The 17,150-nt window shown below is 33.5% G+C and overlaps 2 protein-coding genes across 13 annotated transcripts; one reads left to right on the plus strand and one right to left on the minus strand.

Moving 5' to 3' along the window:
* The first annotated feature begins 635 nt into the window (after positions 1–635).
* LOC113727536 (probable sucrose-phosphate synthase 3) lies at positions 636–4,713 on the plus strand. The gene is made up of 7 exons (XM_072076210.1): positions 636–920; positions 1,358–1,489; positions 1,568–1,714; positions 2,467–2,544; positions 2,706–2,806; positions 3,145–3,334; positions 4,439–4,713. The coding sequence occupies exons 1-4, from the start codon at positions 636–638 to the stop codon at positions 2,509–2,511; spliced, it is 609 nt and encodes a 202-aa protein (XP_071932311.1). The 3' UTR covers positions 2,512–2,544; positions 2,706–2,806; positions 3,145–3,334; positions 4,439–4,713.
* An 803-nt stretch (positions 4,714–5,516) lies between these two features.
* On the minus strand, positions 5,517–11,390 carry LOC113727535 (protein COP1 SUPPRESSOR 2). Of its 12 annotated transcripts, XM_072076212.1 has the most exons (7): positions 11,146–11,390; positions 10,872–10,954; positions 10,541–10,607; positions 9,094–9,167; positions 8,697–8,854; positions 8,337–8,588; positions 5,517–6,061 (listed from the first exon to the last, which is right to left on the minus strand). In XM_072076212.1, the coding sequence occupies exons 4-6, from the start codon at positions 9,096–9,098 to the stop codon at positions 8,521–8,523; spliced, it is 231 nt and encodes a 76-aa protein (XP_071932313.1). In that variant the 5' UTR covers positions 9,099–9,167; positions 10,541–10,607; positions 10,872–10,954; positions 11,146–11,390; the 3' UTR covers positions 5,517–6,061; positions 8,337–8,520. The 12 variants fall into 12 exon arrangements, 5 of the variants coding, with proteins under 5 accessions (XP_071932313.1, XP_071932314.1, XP_027107559.1 ...); XR_003457845.2 differs by lacking the exon at positions 8,337–8,588 and having other exon boundaries at positions 9,122–9,167; positions 11,146–11,388; XR_003457847.2 differs by lacking the exon at positions 8,337–8,588 and having other exon boundaries at positions 9,111–9,167; positions 11,146–11,388.
* Positions 11,391–17,150: the final 5,760 nt, after the last annotated feature.

The raw sequence follows: 17,150 nt of genomic DNA on the forward strand, positions 1-17,150 counted from the left end.
TTAACAATAACCCCTCGTCTCGGCCTCTAGTCGGCGTTCTATCGCCTCCTCTCGAACCCCAGATGGCGGTGAAGTCTACTAAACGAGCTTCCATTGTAGGCATTGCCCTTGATTGTTATTATAAGCAGATCTCGCAAATGCCCAGTTGGTCAAAGCTTGATTTTTGCAAATTTTTGGCAGATTGGGCAAGTCAGGATTGCCCTTGTAAATCTGATTTCGATGATTTTACTACCCAAAAACCTGATAATTTTACTGAAAATAGCCATGGGCTTTCGGGTGACTCGAGGGGTCACAATGAGATTGAGGATGTTGTGGAAGAAATTCAGCATTTGCGAAGTGAGGGGAGGGATGATGAGTTGAGGTCACAGGGGGTGAGAATTCCGCTGCCATGGGAGTTATTACAGCCGGCATTGAGGAATTGTCTTGCAGCTCATTATGCTGATGCTATTGGTCCCTGCTATGGAATTCCCAATTATTGTGATGTTTGGGTAAGTATATACTCCTTTCTATCTATGTTAGACTTTGAATCTATGTATTCTGTGCATTACTGAACACTTACAATCTTCATGGTCAAAATTTGTATTTGTTACGAGGTTTGATTGTACAAAAATAGAGCATATGACTTTTGACTGCATATGGTTCTGACAGGGCACTCACTCGGTAGAAACAAGCTAGAACAACTTCTGAAACAAGGAAGGCAATCAAAAGAGGACATTAATTCTACATACAAAATTATGCGTAGGGTAGAAGCAGAAGAACTTTCACTTGATGCTGCAGAACTTGTTATTACAAGCACCAAGCAGGAGATTGATGAACAGTGGGGACTATATGATGGATTTGATGTAAAGCTTGAGAAAGTTTTGAGGGCCCGTGCAAGAAGAGGGGTCAATTGCCATGGTCGCTACATGCCAAGGATGGCGGTAAGCATACTGTTGAGAAATTAAATTGATGTGCTATTGCTTTAGCTGAAACTTGTGCATTAGTGTTGGTTCTTAAAATAAGCAAAGCAATTTAGATAGTTATTGCTTCTTTGTTTTTTTGTTCAACTAAAGTAATTCCCTGGAATGGTAAGCTACTAAGACAAGGCTCATTACTCCAGTGCAGTAATGGTTTTTAATTGATAGCATGCCTCTTTTGAGGAACTTAGAAGATTTCATTAGACATGTATGATCTGCCTTTGTTATTTCCTATTAAGCACTAGTATGGCAGATGGCTGTTGTCAATGAGACTATGATTTTCACTTAGGTTCTTGAATTCTGCAGCCAGGAGAGCATCATGAGAAAGTCTAGACATCTGCTCAAGTGTATATACATTTATGAAGGTTCTAATATCTGCTAGTTTTAGCTACATTTTTCAGGTTATCCCTCCTGGGATGGACTTCAGCAATGTCATAGCACAAGAAGACACAGCCGAAGTCGATGGTGAACTTGTAGCACTAACCAATGGTGATGGTGCTTCACCTAAAGCACTCCCTCCAATATGGTCAGAAGTGAGTAGGTGGTTTTCATAACTGATTTTGCTCTTACCTGGGAATGTTTACCTTACATCTTAGTAACTGTTTTGACAGGTAATGCGGTTTCTCACAAATCCCCACAAGCCAATGATTCTAGCATTGTCAAGACCAGATCCAAAGAAAAATATTACCACACTTGCAGCTCATTATGCTGATGCTATTGGTCCCTGCTATGGAATTTCCAATTATTGTGATGTTTGGGTAAGTATATACTCCTTTCTATCTATGTTAGACTTTGAATCTATGTATTCTGTGCATTACTGAACACTTACAAAAATAGAGCATATGAGTTTTGACTGCATGCTCTTTTTTTGCCGTGCAAAAAAGATTGATCTTATATGGCTCTATAAGTATAATGGGAGTAGATTGGTCAGTATGTGAGGAACTAAAGCAGAGAATTAGATAAGGAAGAACTGGCCCTGAGTGGGAGACAGATGTTGACTCCATTTTTGTTAAATTCCCCAGATAAAAGGTAATATGATGGTTCGAATGGTAATCTGATGAATGTAGGCAGACAGATAGTTGATTTTCATGGAGAGATGGTCCTATTGGAGAATTACAGTGCTCTTAACTACACTGGTATTTGCCTGTTGTCTATTTCTTACACCTTATTGATGTATTTTAGAAAGCGGTGAATGATATGGTGCCTTTTTGACAACTAAGTTCAGTGAATTATTTGGTTTTGGATGATGATATGATAAACATTGCTACTCAAGGAGGAAATCTTATTATTGCATTCCAATGTTATGATAAGTTGTTCGTCTCCTGTCTGTGTTACCCTCTGTCATTCTAAAGTATTTGGGATCCCTGCATAGGTTCAGTCTTTCTTAATAAAATTTAATTCCAATGCTATTTATATATCTGTACTGAGCACCTTTTTAAATGCTGAACTCTTAGAAGTAGCTTCTGCTTCAGATGGATAAACTCCGATGTCTCACTGTTACATTTGGAAGGTCTTTTCCTGTGCTTGCGACTTGGTAAATGGGAAGCAGGATTAGGTGGAACTGGCTACTACGTTGCTTGTATTACAGGTAAGCCATATGTGAAACTGCATTTTGGGAAATCTGTTTCAGGATGCTACTTTTGGAAACCATTTATTGCTTATAAGCACTGATGGTACTTATTTATCTTATGTACTTTACCACTTTCCCTTTCTTGTCCTTGGCATGTGTATTAACGGTGGAGCAAGCAGGGGAACCAGTGAAAGATTCTAAAACTTCCATTTCTGTGAGTGTTGGAGGTATTAAATGCTCGATTGGGAGTCAGTATGTGTCCAATCAGGACTTCTTAGAGGTAAATTCCCTCTATATTTGTGTTCAAAAGCATCTAAGCCACCATTACAGTTATCACTTTCATTTAGTATGCTAACTGATTTTACATGGTTTAAATAAAATTAAGGTGTTTCTCAACTTCTCTTCTGTAATTATCCCAGATAATGCAGTAAAATGTGAGCTATATGTTATTTCGGCTGTGGTGGTGTAAATATTTAATGCTTTTGTATTTGGTATCTGATGCTTGGTACTATTTGGGTTTTCATTTCCATTTGAATTTTCTGTTTAGTTGTTAATGGTAGATTTCTTGAATCTATCTCTGTGTTGAGACCAATTGTTTTCTACGTGCTCACCTAACAGGATGAATTAAAGGTCTGGTGGTCCAGAACTTTGAGGAATGGTGGGAAGATTCCATCAACGGAGGATTTGGAAACGAAATTGAGACAGAGAATCAAATTAGGCTTCTAAATTCTACACTTAAGACCAGTAGCATAGCATCACCAAGCTACAGTGGGTTTCTTGCGCAAGTTTTCTGATTTGGTTAATTAAGGCAAGTTTTTCGGTATTCATTGTTGGTTTTGACATTTGTTTTAACTTGAGCTGAGAAAGTGCGAATTCAGAATAAAAGCACCCTTGGGGTAAGCTGAGAATAGCTGAACAAGCATGTAGTTATTGTACATAGAAAACTAGTTTGGATCCTGTTTGAAAACTAGAATCAGTAGTGGGAAATTTTAACCAATTGCTTGGCTTCCAAGGTCGCCTAGTCTTAAAAATGGTTTTCAGACTGACAAAATACTGGTTCACATTAATGCCTCATTTCTTGTGTAATTATGTGAAAGGTTGGACTAACACACATCCAGATCAAAATATCTGATATTAGAACAAAGCCACAAGAATGTTGTTCTGGTCTGGGCGTAGGGTATATCATTTAACTACTAAGGCCTAGGAAAATATTCACTATCAATTGCCTGAGCAAAAGAATCTCTATCTGGAACTATGTGTGTGGATGACAACTGGAAATTAACAGCATCCATATCTCCACCTTTGTAGATGTGTTGGTCCATTGCTTTTAACTAGAATGAAACAACTTGACTTCAAATGATGTTACAGGACTTCATGATGTTTTCCTTTTTGTCAAAGGAAAATATCGAAGTATGATGCCTGTTTCGATTGCTATTTTCTGGAGTTTTTGTAAAAAAAAAAAAAAAAATACCGTAGTGATATGATGTATATGAGATAAAAGAGTGATTAGAAAATGTATTTACGGAAACCTAAAAATATTTTGAAGAAAAATGGCAATCCAACCTGTGGAGTCCATTCTCTGTGGACTTCAACTACACCGAATTCATCTAAAGATTAAACAACAATTACTGTGGGAGTCCAATTTAATTGTTCAATAAGTTGAGCTATTTAAAGAAGAAAGAAAATAAAAAAAAACTGTTTTAGAGAGCTCTTTAGTTGAGCTTATGCAGTGTTGTATTTGTATAGATTGGACTGTGATTTCTAACTTCTTGCTGGTGTTGTAATATGTGGGCCCAAATTATATGAGGTTCTTAATGAATTGTAATTTTTGTCTTAATAATCTAAGTCTCATTACTTGTTCTTTATTATTGTACTCCTCCCCTTACCTACTTCTTTTACCCTTTTATGACAGATAAATGCTATTCATACTAGCTTTCGGAAGATAACTATGGTTATGGTTGAAGAATATTGAAGACAAAATTGCCTTTTGCTCATGGAGTGGTTCATTTAAAAGTTCTTCAATTTCTTAAACTGTGATTGCTTTTGTAAATGTACCTTATGTACAAGTGATATTTTGGACAAATGTTATTTTTGTAGGCATTAGTTGGGTAATGTACACTTGAATTTGGCATTTGAGAATGCTATATTATTACCATGTAATCTAATGCAAATACTTTTGGTTATCAATCGTTCATGTTTATTTGTATGGTTTGTTTAAAATCAATGATTTAGCAATGATTACAGGCCAAATTATGATTATTAAGCTATTGAGAAATTATCTAATGACAAAAAAAAGTTGTCACAAATTAGAAAATAAAAACTCCTTGTCACAACAGAGACTGTCACTAAATCTAAGTTACATTTGTGACGACAATTGTTGTCAGTAAAATAGTTATATACAATGGCTTTCGGTGCTTTTTAGTGACGATCTTAAGTAGAGCATTTTTGACAAAAGGTCAATTCGTCAATAAAACACTTCCGGATTGTTGTCACTAATGACAACTATTTAGTGACGACTAGTGACGACTTTGTGACGATCAAAAAGTCGTCAATAAAAGGTATTTGTGACGATATTTGTATGTTCTGTGATGACTTTGTGTTGTCACTGATGAACAATTTTCTTGTAGTGTGCACGCGATAAACAACCAACCTTTCCTTAGTTTTTCGATAGTTAAGGTACGACCGTTAGCTATTTTTCTAACCCAAAAATAACCCTAGGTACGACCGTAGGATTTAATTTCTAGATTGCATTAATAATTAGAAAGACCCAATCCTAACTAACAAACATGCTACGAGGGTTTGTTTAAATTAGATCGTATGTTCCCCTGACATAAACCCAATTACGCCAGTTGCTACTGAGATAGAGATAACGAACAATTACGAATTCAATTACCCCTATTTAGGAAAATAACCTATATGAATAATTAATTATTGCGCACTAATCAATCATACATAAGGGTTACAACAATTAAAAGCAGGAAACATATAAATACCAATAAATGAGAAAAATAATTAAAAGTGGTTTAGATCTCACAGTAATTGCCGAACCAATTCATCAGTTGTCCCCTCGACTAGAAGAATTTAGCCATGCCTCATGGAAAAATCTCTACGTAATTTAACTGAGGTCCAGGCCATCAAAAGAACCAAGAAAGAATAAAAACAAAACTATGCCAAAAGCTAAGCTAAAACTATTGATAAAGGCTCTCGATAAGAGCTCTCCCCGAAAGACCAAAGTTCCCTCTTCTAAACAAATGACTACCTCTCTCCCTTGTTGGTCTCTCGGATGAGAAGGAAAAGATAAGACAAAAAGTCAAGTGCTACCTAATGTCCTGTTTTCTCGTTTCCTATTGCTAGTCAATTAGCTAGTACAATGCACTCCTCATCAGCACAAAGAAAAGGAAATCGTTTTCTTCTTCTCCTTGTGGGCCAGCAACCGAAAAAGGCTTCCTTGTAGCACCATATGGGGCCCAACTATTTGAAGTCTCAATTGTATAGTGGAAAATCCCTCATTTTTTGTAGTTTTCTGCTTCATTCCCTGAAATTAAATCCAAATACCAAATATAAGTAAATATTAATAATTAAAACAATATTTAGCAAGGATAAAGGGAAAATTAATAATAAAATAACCAACAATTAACACCCTATCAATTCCCCCCACACCTAAATCATGCTTGCTCTCAAGCATAAGAACAGCAATTGAACACCAAAATTTGACAATGGCTGTTACTCCAACTACCGTATTGCCAAGACACGAAAAAATGCTATTACCATATTGTTGGTATTATGTCTAGTTAAACTAACCTAAGAGGATCTCCACAAGAATAACCGGTAAATCAGAAATATGTACTGTTACAAGCACATATTCAAGAAGATAACCATTTAGCACATGTACAAATCTTATGCAAAAGGAACCTGATGAACGAAGCATAACCTATTTCCTTTTTTTCTTTTTTAGCTTATTTGAATCATTACTTCTCTCACTTCTCAAAGGTCATCCTCAGTTTTCCTTACCATTCTAAATACGGCCAGATCTACTTCCAAAAAATTTCTGATCTTTTATATAACAATACGATACAACAATCAATGAGTATGCGTCCAAACACAAAAGTTTCGCATACAGCTAGTCTTCCAATAATGTGTAAATCACGTAAGAAAGTTTCCTACTTGTGGTATAAGAGTTAAAAAGGTTCACTTGAATGCATAATATCAAAATGTATTCAACCAACTACAAAAGGATTAAGTTAGACTGGATTCCCTCAAGGTTTGCCAGGTACTCTTTCCTCTCCCTTCACCTCACCTCCTCGGCTGTCTTATCTCTTCCCCTTGAAGACCCCCCACCTTTTGGCCAGTCTAGTGAGGAACCATCTCAGACCATAAAGTGAAAAAATAAATAAATAAATGCGGCAATGTGTACAGAATTGATAATACACAAATCCGGAGTCAAGTACAAAACCATTTGCACTTTAAGCCTCTTATAAAAATATATTAAAATGGGTGTCCCTTCTTTTTGGAGATATATACCTATAATTGCTGCTCCTACAGTTCGAATAGAAAATCATTGTGGAACTAATATTATAACTCTAGAGGTTTACACTTTCTTTACACATGAGAGACGTCATACTAGATCATTCAATATTTGTTTCCAATGAGATCCCATCTTCAGAAAATTAAATCAATATACATGAAACAAAAGAAATAGAGGTCGTAAGGCAATATCACATATATAACAAGGTTAAATGTTTAACGCAATTTAGATTTTATTCTATAATCACTCACAATCCCATATTATATCAAGTAATAGAGTATTTTCCATTTCCAATCCAATCAAACTAGAGAATGAGCTAATTAATATGGCGCTTTTTGCTATAGTTGAAAACTGCCCAAGTGAACTGCCAATTCACATAACCAAGCCAGTTTGGTTTTGTTCAGACAACTTCTATACTGAAGTTAACAGTTCAGCTTGAAAGAGCAACTAAGGGTGGTGTTTGATAACCCCATTAAGGACTTAAACTTAATGGATTAAGGGTTTTTCCTATTAAGTTTGTTTGATAACAAAACTCCACAACATCTGAATCCATTAAGAGACACTTAATTTCTTTGAAAAATTTTAAGTGAAAATTTAATCATTTAATTTGCTGAATGTTTGAACTAGGGTAACATTATTCATCAAAAATATTATTTCACATACTAGCACACTTTCATACATGCACACAGCCTCTTTCTCTTTCACACACACGCACACACATATAGTCTCTCTCACGCACACTTTCTCTCTCTCTTTGACATATACACTCTCTCCCTCTCACATATACTCTCTCTCTCTCTCTCTCAGGCACACTTGTCTCTCCTCTCTCTCTCTCACACGCTAACATTTGTTGTTTAGCATATTTTATTTCAAACATAACTCGCTTATTATACATAGACATGCATTTTTGTTCCCAACATGCATTTGCATACATAAACACCATACACTATTCGTATTGGAATTTCGGTTTAACAATATTAATGAGTGATATTTAAACTTTATAATTTGTGTATAATAAAATTTTCTCATTCAGTTAATATAATTTATGTATAATAAAAGTTTTCATTCAGTGCTCAAATTCAGCAGATTATCAAACCGGTTTGACTTAATGAAATCAGCAACGTCGGTACTTAAATTTCAGCCTTCAAATTTCAGTTTTATCAAACACCCATAAATCAAATGAAATTGAGCCATGGATCAGCCCAACCCCAGATCCCACCATTCCAATCTACAACCCTCAACTAATCCACAGCAAACCCCCTCCCAAAAGAAAAAACTCTCTCACCTGCTCGCTAACCCTTCCTCTCCTTCACAAACTTGCCTGCCACCCATTGACCCCAGTCTTCCCCATGCTTGTCCCTCTCCCTGAAAAAGAATCTAAGCTTGATTTGCCACTTCATGGAGGCATATATGGCATTGACATTATTCTTCTTGGTTTTGAGTGATGATATCCGGTGGGGTAAAAACTATCATACTGAGGCTAATGGCAGAGGCTGAGGATAGCACAAATGATCAGTGCCAAGTGTTGCAATATTCCCTAAGCAATCAACCAGGCATGCAAACATACTCAGGTATACATACATACTTAGGCAAACATCAGATCATAGAACCAAATAAGCATTTTAAGTGAGTAATTGCCACAAACCTCTCCTAAGCTTCTCGGCATAGTCCTTCCCACGTTGCAAGTAATCTGCACTATAACTTGAGGGAATACTAGAGTCAGTTTTGGTGCGACCCATGAGCCTTTTTTCTTGTAAGAGCTTTTTGGCAACCTCAGTTTCCTCAATATTCCTCAATTTGTATCTGTCACAAATGGGAGAATTTGAGCACAACTTATTGCATAGAGATCTGCAAGCTGAACCTATCTGTATAATGTTTCAACAGAAATTAAGATGTTCTATTCTTTACACAAACAACAAATGCCACCTCAAGACATTTTAGTTTCCCAACCAAAATTAAATAAAAAGTTTGTAGTAGAGATACATCATGTTGTATAAGACAAATTAAGATATGCCTAGTCACAGTGAGGAAAATTAGCATACTCCATGGGAAGCTAAACCTCGGCAATACCAGTAGTCCACTGCATAGAGCTTTCCTCTGAATTTCGCCTCTTAACCTAAGGGAAACATTAGGACACTTCATAAAAAGAATATTAAGTAGATAAATCTTAAAAGGATATTGAACACAATAAAGTGGGAAAAAATGACTAATTTCAGTGACCACAACTCCTTAAGTAGATGGTAAACTGAACGCCCCATGTACAAAATCTGCACTTGATTAGGGCCAAAAAAGTACATAGTACAATTTCTTTGCTTTCGATTGACGCTGCAGTAATCATCTACAAAACTTACTTTTACAGTTATACGTATGTGGTATGTGTGAGAGCCCATAAATTTTCCCATTTTCTAGGGTTTTATCCTATTTAATGGCATGTTTTTCTACATTTTCTTTATTAGGAAAAATTTTCTAGATAATTTTTATATGACTGAGTCCCGGCGAGAGTTGGGCAGGCAGTCCGCCGAACCCTTTGGTTCGTCCTAGGGTGAGGTGGGGCTGTCACAGTATGTGGTATGATACCAAAAAAGTTCTTCACTAAGTTTTTATGGCCATTCGTCACTTTATGAAAAGGTTGTTTCTGTATCCCCATACAGTTTTCAGCCATAAGCAGTGACTAACTATTTTTGAAAGGTATTGATCCTTTTATCCAAGAGGAATAGCTTCTCATCACATTGCAGCAGGGACATTGGGCATATTCACTTTTAAATTAAAATTCTGTCCTCTTAGTATTAATCCCTCAAGAATAAACTATTTCCTCTGTAAATCTCCCACCTTTATTTTCTGTACCATCTAAATACTTGGGGTCTAGGTAGTTCTTAATAGACATCCAACTCCTATCCATATTGTTGCAGCCCTTTATCCTACCATAAAGAATATGACCGTCACATTATATAGAAAACAAATGCAATATAATATGAACTAAATTTAAACTCTTCAAATACCAGCAATGGGATCCAAGGTGTAAAACACATTTTTAGCAAAAATCAACCATCTCAAGTACAAATGCATTAGTAAGGCAACAAACTAAATAGAATCTGCAGCCACAGTATACATGCAAAAGTTTGGCAAACAAAAGATAAAGCCAAAAGATTTACCTACTTTCTTATCTCTTTTCTTTTTTAGTAAAAGAGGTCTACTATAATGCCAATTCCGCATTCATTCGTTGGAAACTAATTCGCAGATAAACAATTCACCATTAAAGAATGCTTATTTTGCTCTTTGGGACACTTGCTTCTCAATAAATATTCATTCATTGGCTTTTAGAACTATCCGAATTTTAAATTTTTGTCTACACTTGGGAATTTGCATTGTAGTACAAAATAACAAATGGTGAAAAGTTGGCAGGACAGTAAAGAAGGAAAAGCAAAGAAACAAAACAAAGACAGCCGGCAATCTGAATGGTAAAACAATTACAAAGAAAAATTAGTTTACCAGATCAGCTCCCACTGTCCTATGCATGAGACCTGACTGGGTCTTCCAGTCAAACACCTTGAGCCGACTGCAAATTTCAATTTCTAATTAAAATACGAAACATTTGCCAGCATGCGCTGCGCTGCCCATCGTGAACAATTGGACTCTTATTTTCAAACCTTCAATGGTCAACATTCAAATACCACAACGCACATCGCTTTATTATTCTCGTCTATGATTTTGAACAATTCCCTCTTTTCCCCTACCTATTCCTACCTTTGAGTATTTGACCTCAATAATTTGGCAAACAAAAGATAAAGCCAAATAAACTCGAATAGACAGCTTCTCAAACCTGATCGATGCACCAATCAAGCGAACTCCTCTTCGAAATAACGGACATCCAACTCAACGACCAATCACGCTTGCAGAAATGAACTTGAAACAAATCAACCATAGGTTAGATGAATCGAGTCGAGCGGAGGGAGTTCCGAGTACAACATAGCTATGATAGCATCTAATAATCAAGAGCTGCTAAAAGATTTTGGGCAGAAATTTGCAAAAAATATTGTAGAATATTAGGGATTTGGAAAAATTGGGGAAAATGTATAGGAGAGAGAAAAATGAACCTTTCCAATGAAAACCTTGCCCTTTAATGCTGGACAGCCATGGTGATGCTAGTGAGAAGCCAGAGAACGGATTTGTTGTGTGGGTGAAAGTATCAGGTGCCGTGCGGAAGCTCTGTTTTGTGCTCAGTGTAGAAGCTTGTTTGTTTCAGCTCGGTGAAAGTTTGTGTTGCTCAAGTGTTCTGTTGCTTTAACTCAGACCAAGTGTTCCGTTGCTTTTGTTTTCAGAATGTGTTCCGCTGCTTTGGTCTTTGCTTTGCTTTGGATATTGTTTTTGTTGCACGGCACTTTTACTATGATTTGATCAAAATTTTGACTTCACTCATTTTCCCTCCATTTGATACCAAAAATCATGTTTTTTCTGGATTTGTAATATGGTTTGAACCATAGATTTTAATGCTATAGTATTATTCTTTATTTTTTAGCAAAAAATAAAAGTTTTCATCAACATAGGTGGCAAAATTTGTTAATTTCATATAATTGAAAATGTACTTTTATAATTTGCTAATATTTTATACTAATTTCTTATAATTGCAGCACTAAAGAATATCATGTAATTGAAAATAATTAAACTCAAATTATATGGTTATAACATAGTTTCAATAAAATAATCATTTTCCCAACATTTGAGACCAATCATCATGCTTTTTTTTATTTTTAATTTGGTTTGAAGCATAGATTTTATTGCTATAGTATTATTCTTTATTTTTTAGTACAAAAACACAAATTTTCATCAATATAGGTGGCAAAATTTATTAATTACATATAAGTGAAAATATACTTTTATAATTTGCAAATATTTTAGGCCTGCAATTTTTTATAATTGCAGCACTAAAGTACATCATTAATTGAAAATAACGAAAGTCAAATTCTATGGTTATAACAGACTTTCATTAAAAATAATCAAATGCTATTAATAAGACATTATTGTTAAGTCAAAATCAAAGAAAATTTAGTGATAACATAATGTTATCACTAATTTATTCAAGATTATAATGACAAGAAAAGTTGTCACTAATTAAATTGCTAGTTTTTAATATTGTCAATTGCTAGTTTTTAATACTTTTGTGAAAATATTGATAATGGTTGAGAAAATTTTGTTACATTACTGCAAGTGATAAATGTACTTTTGTTCTTTTTCAAACATTTATTTTAATGTTTAATTTTGTTTAAAACTATTGTACTAGTATAGATTTGCAAGACAAAACTTAAGTTCTCAATAGTTAAAAAATTCATTATAGAGAAAACACAAAGTAGTAGTTGCAATATGTGTATAAATTACAGATATTTTAATGTGTATAAATTACAGTTTATTTTAATGTTTAATTTTGTTTGAAACTATTTTACTAGTATAGATTTGCAAGACATAGATTTATGGGTAATTTCTTTTTTTTTTGCTTTCACATATTTAATTTATGTTAAATACAAAACCTACCAGTTTCTCTTTCATAAAAATATTAGTGCAACACTTTTTGAATTTTACTTATAAACATTTATGTATTTAACATAAATTAAATGATTCAGAGTGAAATGCCCATAAAGAGCAGAATATTTGTTCATGTAATGGAGGAAACCCACAAAGAGTTGGTACTTTATGGGCCATTTCTTTTTTAAAAAAATTTAATTTATGTTGAAAAGATAACCTGCCAGTTTTCGTTTTGTAAGAAATCAGTGTAACACTTTTTGAATTTTACTTACAAACATTTATAAATTTATCATAAATTATATGTTTGAGAGTAAAATACCCATAAAAAGTTGATACTTTGAATAGATAATGCTCATTTGCCCATAAACTACACTTCTTGAAGGCTATTTTGTTAATTACTTTGTAGTACTTTGTTATTCCTTTGCTAATACTACTTGGCATGTAGTACAAAGGATAAATCTGGTATAAATTTCGTATTCCATTGATAAAAAAACCTGCATGCCTTATAACTATTGTAATGAAAGATATATCTTTAGAGTTTATAACAAATTATTACTTAAGTTTGAGAAAATTATAAAATATTTATGCATAGTTTATCAAGATACCATTCGCAATTTCCTAATAAAAAATAGGGGCTAAATTGTAAAAACTAGGGTGCCATAATAGAAATAATAAAATTGGTGTATTACATATGGGGGTTAATTTGCAAAAGTTAGAGTGCCATAGTAGAATTAATGAAATTAGTGAATTACATATGGGGCTAAATTACAAAAGTTAGGGAGTAATAATAGAATTAAAGAAATCGGTGTACTACATATGGGGCTAAATTGTAAAAGTTAAGGTATCATAATGGAATTAATGGAATTTTTTACAACATTTTGGGCTAAATCGCAAAAGTTATGGTGGCACAGTAGAATTAATGAAAGTGACTTAGAAATAAGTACTTTAAACAGTGACGATTAATTCTTGTTACTAAATCTGAATCGGTAGAGTGACAGTGATGATATTAGAAGTTGTCACTATATAGATCATTTTAGTGACAACTTTTTCAAGGTCGTCACTAAAGACTTAGTTGCTTTGAGTAATTACGACAACTCTCCTTGTCGTCACTAAACAACCACGTTTTGTGACGACTTTTGTCGACACTAAAAAATGTTGTCACTAATAACCATATTTCTTGCAGTGTAGTTTGTGACGAAAATAACGGGTCATCACTAAACATTTAGTTGCTTTGATGCAATTGTGACAACTTTAGGTGTCGCGACTAAAGAAGCTTCTTTTGTGACTACTTATTGTCATCACTACAAAATGTTGTCACTAATAACTTTTTTTTAGTGATCAGTGACGACAACAAAAAGTCGTCCGTAAATAGGCCAAGCAATAGTGATGATGTTCTTAATGTCGTCACTATTGTGTGTTCTAAACACTCCCGCGCTTTTACTAAATCTTGGCGGGAATTTACTAGTGACGACACTTTTCTAAGTCGTCACAAATGAGTTGGCTCCCATTAGAGGTTTGTGACGAGTTAGAAAGTCATCAATAAAGGATCTACTTTTGTGACAACTTTTTTTCGTCACAGAGAAAAGTTGTCATTGATGACCAATTTTCTTGTAGTGATATGAGAGTATTTGAAATATAATTGGAGTATTGAATATGAATCATTATAGCTGATTTGATTTTTTTTTTATAATTACTTAAATGTCCTCTCAGACATTTAAAACTATGGATAAGTTTAACATGTGAGAGTATTCGATATCCAATTAAATATTCGGTACAACTGAATTCAGCTTGTGTTTTAGTAGAATTACATAAAAATCCTTTTAATCATTTAATTGTATTAACATCTAAGTCTCTTAATTTCTTAAAGCCTTTCTTAACAGTTATTTGCAAACTTATGATATATAGATGTTAAGACACAATTAATGCTGATTAGTAGAGAAGTTTGGTTTCTTGGCCGTTACTATAGTAACCCCTATCTATTCAAATTCATTTCATTTACTTATAACTTTGTTCCACTACAATCATATAGTCTATTGAATTCAGATGTTGCTATATTAGCTACAACTCTTTCCCATTTTGCAAACATCTTTCTCAATATGTTTGTTTTCTTTAGCTAATCCACTTTTTTAGTTGTAAGAAATTTGTAATCTTGCAAGTTGTATGTGCAATACTTTTTTTAGTGTTTTAATTCAATTGCCCATGTTAGATAGGCTTGATAGGGAGGAGATCACATTTGTTAATTGTTATTTGTGGTTTAGAATAAGTTTGTCATCATAAATTTTTTCATTAATAGATTGCATCTACTTTTTTTGTTGTTTTAACTATTAGTTACAATAATTTTTAAATCATTTACTACTTTTTATGATTCCATTTAGGCAATTTTTCATTTCATTTGATTTGCCAATATGTTTAACTACCTACTTAAAACTATTTGGCTGCAAATCTAAAGTATGTACTTCTAAAGTATCTACATAATATTGCCTTTTGCTGATATTTGTCACTCAGGTGCTCCAAGAGAGTTCTAACAATTATTTTTGCAGTAAATTATGGGATTGTATTATTGTACCTTTTAGGTTGATTAATGGAATTTTTTGAAGATAACACAATACTACTTTTTGCTGATATTTGTCACTCTCAGGTGCTCCAAGAGAGCTCTAACATTTATTTTTGCAGTAAATAATGGGATTGTATTATTGTACCGTTTAGGTTGATTAATGGATGCTTCTTACCCTTTTGACCGTTGAACCTTTTTTTGAAATTCCATCAGTTTTTTGAGATGCCTAATGAATCTATTCAAACCGTTTGTTATAATCTAACTGAGCTGGTCAGCTGATAATGTTTCTAAACCTGGAATTTTTTTAATTTTATTTTTTTAATGTTGTTTCATAGTTCTTTGAATTGAAAGGATTTTGGCTGGCTTTAGCATCACGTGATAAACAGGACCTTTCTCTAGGCAGCAAGCCTTTTATGATTTTTATGAAGTTGGCGCAAAATATTAGAACTTACCAGGAATTTTCAATCTCTTGTATTGTGACGTGCAGAAGATTATAGTTGCTAAGTGTGATTTATAGTTGTCTTTCGTTTGTGGGTCTTTTATTTTCTCAATTCTTAATGAGAATCCCTGCCTAAAGTCTCCAAGTTCCCTTTGTTTCCAGCCTTCAAGCATGACACTGGAAGGGTGCACAAAGAGAAGCACCAAAGATGGTGATAAATCCACACTGGTACAAGCGGTTAACAAAACCTGAGCTGCTTCAATTTTTTAAATTCGCTCGGTTAAAGAACAATTGTTACTCAAATTGATGTTAATTCAGAAATAGTAACTATGATATGAAGGCAAGTATTATGATATACCGCTACATCACTTATCTCTTGATGCACTATATGTATATACGAATACATGAGAAACATGTGATCCAATAACAATCCAAAAAAAAAAAATTTGCCAAAAAATCTAATGAAAAAGGAATTATAATCTTTTTGAACTTAATAATGGTAAAAAATACGTTGTAAAACCGAATGGAAAAAGAGCTAGAATCTTAATGGTAAACAAACAAATCCAAAATATTTCTTTTGAAACAGGCTCCAAGTATCTGCACATCTGCGGTCAAGGCTTCGTCATTCATGGTAGAAGTAAAATAAACAATGCTCACGCAAATGTATAGAGAGCAGCAACAATGGCCTAAAGATTGATTGGTGTCTTTACTTATTTGATTATTCCTTTGTTGTATTTGTTTTCTATGAGAATTCTATCATTTTCATCTGAATTATGTGTTTCTTGGATTATCAAGTTTTTGGTTTCAACAATATATCACACTATTAGATAACATCATCCTTAATTTTTATAATATAATATAAGGTTTGGTTCTAACATCATCCTTAATTTTTATCCCAAGATTGCTATTTTTATATTTCCTTTCCTTTTTTTCATTCTTTTTTCCCTTTCTTTTACTCAATCTTAGGAATTAAGCATTCTGAAATTCAAATCCCACATCTACTCTTTTTTTTTTAGCTAACAATTTTTTATAAATAGTTATTAATTAGTAGTTATTGATAAGGCTGCTGGAATTAACTCTCCAGAATTCAAATGCCATGCTTACTTTTTATTTTTTTTGGTACTAACAATATTTGGTGTTTTCTTTCCATCACATTGTTAAGTGGTTATTATTTTTTTTAATACTTGCTGATAATGTCACATAAATTAGCTAACTTGACGACGAATCCAATGCCAATTTTTTTTCTTTTTTTTTGGCTTACAATATTTGTTATTTTCCTAGGGTTTCAATTTCTTTATACTAATAATAATATTACTATAGTAGATTATGGAATAGGGCTGTTGTGTTTAATAAATTGTTATTAATTAGTAGTTATTGATAAGGCTGCAGGAATTAAATTTCCTAAATTCAAATCCCATGCTTACATTTTTTTATACTAACGATATTTTTTCACTTACAGTAATTTTCCTAAAGTTGCCGTTTTTTTTTCAACAATAATAATACTATTATTATAGTAGAATATAAAATTGTGTTGTTACATTGTTTCTTCCCTTTTTCTTTATTAGTAGCTAATTAATGAAAAATAACGT

This window comes from Coffea arabica, chromosome 2c, assembly GCF_036785885.1.
Source record: "Coffea arabica cultivar ET-39 chromosome 2c, Coffea Arabica ET-39 HiFi, whole genome shotgun sequence".
NCBI lineage: Eukaryota > Viridiplantae > Streptophyta > Magnoliopsida > Gentianales > Rubiaceae > Coffea > Coffea arabica.